The 10122-nt window shown below is 39.6% G+C and overlaps 1 protein-coding gene across 1 annotated transcript; it reads right to left on the reverse strand.

Annotated features, from left to right (window-relative positions):
- Window positions 1-1044: 1044 nt before the first annotated feature.
- Window positions 1045-9776, reverse strand: ccn5 (cellular communication network factor 5). The gene is made up of 5 exons (XM_012853769.3): window positions 9584-9776; window positions 6632-6848; window positions 6047-6295; window positions 3728-3966; window positions 1045-1954 (listed from the first exon to the last, which is right to left on the reverse strand). The coding sequence occupies exons 1-5, from the start codon at window positions 9641-9643 to the stop codon at window positions 1667-1669; spliced, it is 1053 nt and encodes a 350-aa protein (XP_012709223.1). The 5' UTR covers window positions 9644-9776; the 3' UTR covers window positions 1045-1666.
- Window positions 9777-10122: the final 346 nt, after the last annotated feature.

Raw genomic sequence — 10122 nt, forward strand, 5'->3', positions numbered from 1 at the left:
ATATTTACATCATGCACAACAAATTAAACAGTGCAAAAACAATAAACTGCAAATACAACATTGAAACTGTAGATTTCAGAGGTTGCACTACTGTCTAAGAAAGAACATTTTTAAATCAATGCTCAAGGTTATTCTTTGAGAGAAACTATCAGCAAATAATGTGTGTATACTAGAACGAATTTACATTTGTAACCTTATATCCAGAAAGATCAAAGGTTGCATAACCTTTTTTCAGGTTTACAGTAAAAAAATGTATGTTATTTTTATTAACTTGGATACAATTACAGTCCCTGCAGACAAAATCACACCCACTTTAAAATTACATTTTTCTATATATTTTTGTACAGTGCCATGAAAAAGAATTTAAAGACTTGGAAATTTATTTTGTTTTGGCATTTTTATCCCACCTCCATGTTTCAGATTTTCTTATTTTAATATCAGACAAAGATAACCTGAGTAAATATTAAGCACACTTTTTAAATAATTTTATTCATTGAGGGATTAAATCTATGAAATATGATTAAACCTAACAAACCTTTTAACTGCTTGTACCACCCTTGGCAGTAGCACCTTTGGCAGTTGCATCTGAGATATTTGTAGCTACGTGCAATTAGTTGTCCCGGCCATAGAACACTGGATCAGCTCTATACCCTCAGCAGGATCTTGGAGGTGGCATGGGAGTTTGCCCAACCAGTCTACATGTGCTTTGTGGATCTGGAGAAGGCATTCGACCGTGTCCCTCAGGGGGTCCTGTGGGGGGTGCTCCAGGAGTATGGAGTTCCGGGCCCTTTAATAAGGGCTATTAGGTCTCTGTATGACCAGTGTCAGAGTCTGTTTAGTCTGGTCCATAGTTTCTTTAATTTTTTTTTTTAGATCGAAGCACGACAAGCTGCTTTGTTATAAATAATTTTCACCTACTTCATCAAGCCAGACATATTCTATTTACGTTTATTATTATTATTATTATTATTATTATTATTATTATTATTATTATTATTATTATTATTATTATTGTTGTTGTTGTTGTTGTTGTTGCAGGGTCCGGGATTTAATAAGGGAGGGGGGAAATTCCTACTTCAAATAGAGTCAAGTTGGTTCAGATAGCGTTTTTTTACTCTTGATAAATGGAACAGTAATTTTAATTTTAAAATCTGCTTTTTGCAGTCTTTGTCTGGTAGGTGATTTGAAATCTCAGTTGGTGATTCTGTGACAGAATATGATGCAAATATGCATTAACATGAAGCGCAATGAAAGTTTGAACGTTTGAGTTGCTGTAAGGGGGTAGAAATCCACTTCTTCCGGTCAGCCATTGTTTTACTGGAACAGTGAATTGTGGAAATGTCTTTCAACTTTCCAAGCTGCAGAGAGTTTTCTATTGCAGGAAACAATGTGAAGTATCCCTTTAAGAGAATGTTTCTACGAGTTTTTTAGTTTGTGGAAAGAAGGTGAGCATGTAATGCTTTACAAGGTGCTGAAGCATCCTGAAGCCTTCAAGAGAGTGCAGAGTTCATCAATGTTTCTAAATCAACATTCGTCTAGGTCAGTCACAGTTTCCTCTAACTATTTTCATGTCTATCGTCATTGAAATTGAATCTTGTGTTTTTCATCTCTCAGGTTGTCAGATCAGTCGTCTTATGCTCAGCGCGTTCGTATGTCAACAGAGCAATCAGGGCCTGTGTGGCCAGAGAGCAGGGTTACTGTAGGGCGCGTAGGGACAGTTGTTGTGACAAACGCATGAGTGGATCATCATCACAGCCCTCTGCATCAGTCTGCCTGTGGGGCAGCGGAAGGTCACCTGAGCGGTGGAGGTTTTGTGGGGCGTACAGCATCGAGAGTCGGTGCACTGTCCGCAGTACCGGAGCTGGTAGACTCCAGTGCTGGAGCAGCCCTGATGCACGAGCCGGATGGGACCTGGTGTCCGATAGCTGGCCTTGCACCTACCCAGGTGTCCTTTCTGGCAAGTCAAGTGTACCAAAGACAAAAAAAGAGAGAACATTTAGAGGAAAAGTACTTTTTCCGCATGGCCCAATTTAAAACTTCTGCCGTAAATTTACATTTTTTGCAAGTCTAACAATTAAACTTTGAAAGCAAAGCTTATTGAGCAAATAGTAAAAAAATAAAGTCAGTAATTGGTATAGTTTCCCTTTGCCTTCGAAACAGCATCAAATCATATGGGTACACCTATTAGTGTCTGTTATCAGGAACATAATCAGCAGTTTGATTATGCTAATATGCTAACCAGGTGATAGCAATTATCAATTTTTCATATAGACTGAGACAAATTCTTCAGCTAATAAGGAGACAGCTGTGTAGAAGGCTTAAAACTGAGTGAGGGACAGCAACCTTCGGCTCTCCAGGTGAGGTTGTAGAAGACAGTTCATTGTTACAAGTCACACAACATGGCAAAACTGAAGACAGCAACAAGACACAAGGTAGTTATGCTGCATCAGCAAAGTGTCTCCAAGACAAAGAGCTAGAAGCAGGCTTGGGTTTTACAATGTGCTGTTGAAGCTCTTTTGAGGAAGTGGCGAATTATTGTTAAAGCAGAGATATGCAGATGCTGTCTTCAGAGATGAGGAACTTAGTGCAGCAGATATAAAACACAAGAAGGTCAAGGTAAATTATATATATATATGTGAAACACACTGGAGGTTTACTGCAATTGTAGGGTTGCATTTTTGCAAATGAAGTTGAAGATTCAACTGAGAACATACAACCAATGTCATTCAGAACTACAGTATCTTCAGTGAGAAGAGAAACAAGGAGAAAAGGGATGGTACAGAGTCTATGGACCCTGCAGAACCTTGATCTCAACATCATGGAGTCTGGCTAGAATGAGTCTAAACCTGTAGATCTTTGGTTCATGAGCTGAGTTCCTTAAAACATTGGGTGGAGGTTTTCTTAAAAGAACTGATGCAGTTTGTGAAGCAACAGGTGGTCGCAACAAACATTAATGTGATTAAAGTCTCTCTTCAGTCAATGTACTGCATTTTCTCAATGGAAATAAACTTCTAATGCTTCCATTTTTGAAAAGATTCTCACTTTACAAGTGAGAATCTTTACAGTTTTTTTTTTCAAACCAGCTCAAATTGTTTGTGTAGCTTTGAATAGGCTTTTTAAATTCTTCCTCATGTAGCAACTCCTTGTTGCATCTATAATTAAGCTAAAAAAGGGGAAGGATGATGAACATGGTATAGATTAGAAGAAGAGCTAGAGTTTGGTTACAGATAAACATCAGAACACTGAGGTCAGGACAGAAATGTTTGTGGTGAGAACGAAAAAAATGTGTTGCAGGAAGGCTCGAAAAAGAGTATGTCGAATTACCACTGTTTTTCATCTCTTGCAGCAAAACTTATGATTTAGGTTTTAGCACCATAAAATTCGACTTGCAGTCAGCAGCTTAAATGTAACAACACCACGGCCTCTGACAAGTTCTTGCTTCTGTTTGTATGTTTCTGTTTCTTGCTGCATATTTATACACTACTGCACAGCTAGAAAGAAAAGTTCCCGTGTTGCTCATGCTGATCGATTTGAGTCATCTTCAGGTATGCACTATAGAAACCAGCCACATCAGTTCCTGTCTCTAAATTTTTGGAACAGTCCTGATGCAAACAGAAGTTTGTTCATACATATTTGAAACATTGTGATTATGATTAGCTAATCTAAAGCAGAAAGTATCATCAGAATTATGTATACATAAAGAGTATTGAATGTTGTCTGAGCTTACCGTGGGTTTACCGTGGGACTGAACATGCCGGCACGGTCGCACTTTACAAAGTCGGGTCTCCATTTGCAGCTTGCAGGCAGGATTCTGGTTGGAGACGCGTGTGGAGACCCCAGCCCCGCAGCTCTGGGAGCAGGCGCTCCATTGGGTGGACTGCTCTACGCAGGTGGAGGCCGGCAGGATCAGCTGTTTCAGGAGGTGAGTTCTTGGCATTTTTGGCCACGACCTGGCCGGGCTCATGGCTGGGCAAAAAGAAAAAAAAAAAAAAAAAGTGCAAAATGTAGTTTATTGTCAACCATTATATACCAGTATATTTTATTTATTTATTTTAGTCTTTAAAGTACCAGAATTTGAATGTAATATTTTTGTTAGTCCGATTACATCCTTTTTAAATATTAAATCCCATGTTATGATTGGTCACTCAGTAGTTGATTAGCCTTCCTACCAAATATAAATATTTTTTTAATTCTCATTTGAATAATTTCTTGGTTGGCCTCTTCTTACTTTTACTCGAGTAAAAATATGTTGAAATAGTGATACTTGAGTAAAAATCTTTTGTCAACTCTGCCCACTTCTGCTAACAAAAACACTAAATTCAGCTTGCTATATGAGAGTTTCAGTTTTTTTATGATAATCTGTTGAGATGGACCTGTAGGTCTATATCCCTGGAGTGGAGCCTCCCTACTTTCAGAAAAAAGGGCCTAGGAAAGCACCAGCTGCAGGATATATTCCAGGATGTAAAGTAATGCTTGACAGGCACACAGCTGTGGATGTTGTTGTGGAAGTAGGAAACTCTGCCCGGAGAGAAACATGTTTCTGTCAAAACCATATATCCCATGACTTGACTTTAGGAGTTTCGCTGTGGTCAGGCTCACTCTGCTTTAATACAAAACCTTACTCGTGAAAACTTCTACCTATGGTTGATCTTCTTTTTAATAAATGCACTGTCCCCACAATCTTACCCATGCTCCTAAGCTTAAAGAGCAAAGTTTTAGAAAATCACTCAGCTTTTTGATCTACTATAAACATTAATGTGTCGTTAAAAGTTGTTCAGCTCACAATTTCCAATGTTCTAGATTCTTGTACAATAAATAAAAAATCTTCCTTTTCAACACTAAATAAGTAAAGTGATTTTCAAGCCTAAGTATAACCAACATGTCCCTTTGCTGTCTCCATAATGAAGTTTGACCCAGACAGTGTTTGGAACTTGCTTCTTTTTCCCTCTCACCACTTTCATGCACAAACACCGTCACACCCCTTTTAACAGAGTAACGTAATCTTCGTGTGTTTAAGCCTCTCCTAGCTGCGGTTCTTGTTATGAAACTAGGAAACATGGTGACTGACAAAATTAAATGTTTTGAACAAAAAAAAAAAAAGTGGTTTATATGTGGACTTTTGGAATTTTCCTTTGGCTAGACACACCCTGGTCTGAAGCAAAAACGATCCAGTAAAAGCTTCCAGACATGACCACCAGTGACAGAGCTCATAAAGGGGATTGAACGATTATTTTACACGTGAGCCAGTTGATCAACACTGGAGAGCAGAAATGAAGCCACACATGCCCAAACACTGGAAACAATGTTGTCAGTTTCCAGCCCAGGTTTCAGAATAAATGTTAATGGAATGCTGAACTTTGGCAATTTTTCAAATTGTTGTTAAATACAAAGTCATATCCTGCAGACAGCTTAACTTAGCTTAGTTTAACTAAAGTCTGGAAACAAACGGGACAGAAAATCCTTTCTAAAGCTCATTAATTAACACAGTTCAAGTGTTTAATCTTTTAGATTACAAATCCTCTGGCTTGGCTCTTTATCAACATGTTCAGCCTTTCATTTTTCCACATCTTAAACCAACCCAGACAGCTGTTTATCATAGTGTTGAACATCTGCTACAGTGCATTGCAAAAGTATTAGCACTGAGTTTCTCACATTTTGTCTGGTTAAAAAAAGCAAGCATGGTGTATTTAGTTTGGATTTCATGTGACAGACCAACATAAAGTAGTGCATAACTGTGAAATGGAGGGGAAATCCAATAAGAAAATTATAAATCTGAAAAGTGTGATTTGGATTTCTGCAGTTTTTGTTTTTTGAATTTTTTTTCCCTAAAGACCTAATCTGTAGAGCGCATGACTAGTAGCTGCCCTGACAGGTTCTCCCACCTGAGCTGTTGATTTCTGCAGCTCCTCCAGAGTTACCATGGGCCATTGGCTACTTTTCCCATTGCTGCTCTCCTCACCTAACTTTTCATGCAATTAATAAATCCAATTTGGACTGTTTGTGCTCATTCATCCTTCCCTCCATTGATCCATCCTGTGTTTCTTACCTCTTATGGCATCTTGAATGACCGTGTTGTCGAGGTTTTCACACACCCATTCCCTGCAGCACTTCCCCGGTAGCCGGACAAATTGTGGGCTGGGACAGTCTGGGGTGGGAAGACGAGCAGTCAGCGGACAGGCTGGCACGCAGGACACCCCTCCGCCTCGGCAGTGGCAGTAGGAGTCACAGGATGGCTGGAAGGACTGGCCGTTGAGGTAAGTGATGCCATTGACCTCACAGCTCAGATCCTCCTCAGCTGGGGGAAAAACAAAACAGGAAATCTTTTGTTCACTTTGCAAAATCAGACTTGCAGCTTGGATTGATGGGGGAAACATTTGTGAGCCTAAAGTGAGGCAAAGTGAGGGCCTCTTATCTGTTTGTTGTTTTTCACCACAACCTGTCATCCTCAATGGACATTCATTAAATGAAAAGTGTCAACAACAGCCATGGAAATAGATGTCAAAACATTTTGGCTTCCTGGAATATCACCACCGCCCCTCACTTGTTCCCTCCTGGCGACGCCGACTCTAAACATGCAGTCTGTTTCGCTCACTCATGCAAATCAACCCTCCCAAGTGTGTCCTGTACTCACAGACACACTCTCCAGGGTCTCCAGGGAAGGTGGCACTGAAGTCACACTGCAGTCCTTTCTGCCTGTCGCAGGGCAACATCTCTGAGCAGGTCTCGCCTCGCTGCCGAGCACACACCTGGCAGCACCGGCAGCCATCCAGCACCAGGGGGACACCCGCGGGACACTGAGGGACAGAATTAGGGCAAAGGCAAGGCCTGTTGCACAGCTGGCACAGCACCTTGGGGAAAAAAATATGAAAGGTTTAGGACAGGGGTGTAAGACTCATTTCTATATTGGCATCATGAAGTCATTAAAAGATCCGGCTGCACCGGTATAGATGACACTTTAGATTTCATAATTTCGTTTCAGTTCACATAAAAGTGTAACAAAATGCACAGTAACATAAATGGAGCACACTAAGGCCCATTTTACTCAGTTTATCTGCAAAAAGGTTGCGATTGGGATCAGTTACACTTTTACACGTTCTGCATCACTTTTTCTCTTTTTGGACATTTCAGGGGGAGATTGGCACCAGCACCCCTCGCGACCCCATGAGGGATAAGCGAGTCAGAAAATGGATGGATGAATGGATGAACATTTCTGGGTTGTTTTGATGTGTTGTGGAAAAAAAACTGACATCTAGCGGCAGGATGTTGTTACTACACAGTTAAAAGACTCAACATTAGCTACAGGACGCACAGTTTTAGCCACTTTATACACTTTAAACGGATATATGCCTCTACTTTATGATATGATATGCCTTTGTTGGGTCTTGAGGGCCGGCTAAATTGCCTTGACAGGCCGGATTTGGCCCCCGGACCTTGAGTTTGACACATGCGGTTTAGGACATCATAGCCTGAAAAGATGTAAATAGCCAGGAGACTGCTCCTGAAAGACAACAATATAACTATTTTCTGGAGATGCATTTCATTTGGGGAAATTGTCAAGTTTTTCTCTTGCTTATGGACAATCTCTGAAGAGTAAAAGTAGAAAGTAAAATACTTTGAGGAGACATTATCTACCCATTGTCTACAAAAGTGGTCCTCAATTCCAGTCCTCGAGGGCTGGTGTCCTGCAGCCGTTAGAGGTGTCTCTCATCCAACACATCTGGATCAAATGGCTGAATAACCTCCTGAGTATGCAGTCATGATCTCCAGAGTCTTGCTAATGATCTTATTATTTGACTCAGGTGTACTGAAGCAGGGTAACAAATAAAAGCTGCAGGACACCGGCCCTTGAAGACCACAATTGAGAACCACTGATCTACAGTATGCGCTGTAAAGCTGGGGTAGAGGTCCGTCCTACTGTGAGCCACCTAACACCTAGAGTTGGATCTTCAGATAATCTTCACAAATCAGTTATATATCAAAAGGACTGAAAATACCATATCTTCTGCTATACTTGTTAAACATTATGTTAAAGGTAATGAATAAACGCAAATTGTTTAATGGTATTCCAGGTGCATGAGCTGTCTTTGTGCCAGTGTTTTGCTCATTGTGGGTTTCCACTGAAGTCTGGCCTGAAAAGTCAGAGGTTTCTCTGCACCCCTGTTCAACTAAATCCAATATGGTTGCCCTGCTCACAAAAACACAATGATTCCAGCAGCATTAGATACTATACATACTGTCTGTGTACTTTTACTGTTAAATTAAATAAGTTGTTGTCAGTTTTATAAGTTAGTCTCATCACTCTGCTGTTAGAAAGTCCTACAATTATCAAAACTATAGCTGAAACAGTGTTAAATTGGTTTTGATAATATTCCAAGATTTACTTTTTTAACTTTTCCATAGAAGGAGCTGCGCCTTATTAGCAGTCTCCCAACAGTGATGGGATCACCAGTTATTATTTGGGTCAGAAGCTGAAAGACTTGGGAACCACTGATTGACAAGATGACAAATTACAGCATTATCATCACTAATAAAGGTGTGTCCAAATGGTCTAAAAAAGATTGTGGTTGCAGAAGAGCTCTTTGTGATGTAACACAGTTCATCGGTGATATTTTTAACCTCTATTATCCTTACTATGCATAGAGGCAAGATAATCTCGGTTCCTCCTCGTGCTTTTTTTACTGTTCAAAGTATTTTAAAACATTACACTCTTGGTCTAAGTGTAAATATGGACAGGCTTAGAACATTAAAATTGCTTTGTAGCCAATTATAAAAAATCATCAAACACCTGTTTTACTCTGATAGCATTTTCTCTTATTTTTCCCATTTCTTAAAATTAGACTTTTTATCTACTCAATAAACACACTCACATTAACGTGTGAATGTTTCTAAAATGATTTGACATCAATTAAAGGTTTGATTTCTTTAAAACTGTTTACACACCTTTGATAGTGTGTGTGTCTGTGTGTGTGTGTGTGTGTGGGGTGGGGGGGGAGGTCATCTGAAAAACAACTAATTAACCTTTCATTCACTTTAGAGCTGCTGAAACATTAAAGGGGAGATGTGTGAAATACTGTTTATTACTGGAGGTCAGAGATTAATGTTTTAAAAAAAATTACTATTAGCAAACATATCTAATTGTTTAAAGTATTCATGTTTTCTATGTAAAATGATCATGCTTTTTTATTTCCCTCATCAGAAACTAAAGTTTTATTATGGTTCTGTGCTAAGGACCTGTTAAAACAGCAATGCAAAATATTTAGTTTGAAAAATGAAATGCTCATTAACAGTGAAAAAAATCAATAACTATTAAAATAACTATATTAATGATGGCTGACTTTAATCCCTGCTTTTCTTTTAGTTCCAAATACCGTCTGTATAAAAATGTAACCAGTTCTCTTCTCAGACTCATAACATAAACACAGGCATTGAATACATAAATGAATCAGGTTGTAACTGAGTTGTTTTCCTGCTTCTTCAGGTTTTCACAGGAATGTAACTTTCTTGTTTTCATTCTGACCCTTCTTACACTTCCTGACACACAATAAAAAGTTATAGTAAGGTAATGAGCATGAGCAGATCTCACCTGTGTCGCCACATAGAGCAGCACAGCCAGAGTAATCACGCAGTGATCCAGTCGGTCCATTGTGTTACTGATGCAGGTCAGTCTCTCCCGCTATAACCAGTGTGGTGGATTGGTGCAGCCAGTGGAGCTGTTTGCTAAGAGCTCATTCTCATGCCTGCTGACATTTATAAAGTCTGGACTCTGATGTCACAGGCTGACTACTGTGTAAACAGCCACTGGTCCAGCATCAGAAATGTTTCACATTCCTCCTCCTCGCTGCCCATTTCCACTTCCAAGCACGTGGACACACCTCCGCCATGCCTTTTTTTTCCTCTCCTCGCACTCTCTCCGGTTTGTTGGCACTCTGAGTTTACAGGGCTTCACTGGAACTCAGGGGAGGGAAAAATGCATCAGCCAAACTGGTCTTTTAAGTAACAACCAGGCTTTTGTGACAACAAATGTGAAGTTAAAAGTTGTCATACTTGATGGTTTGTGTCTAAGCGATAAATATGTGGAACAACTAAATATATATTATAAACTTATAACAGTTCTTTTTTCAA

This window comes from Fundulus heteroclitus, chromosome 1, assembly GCF_011125445.2.
Source record: "Fundulus heteroclitus isolate FHET01 chromosome 1, MU-UCD_Fhet_4.1, whole genome shotgun sequence".
Lineage (NCBI taxonomy): Eukaryota > Metazoa > Chordata > Actinopteri > Cyprinodontiformes > Fundulidae > Fundulus > Fundulus heteroclitus.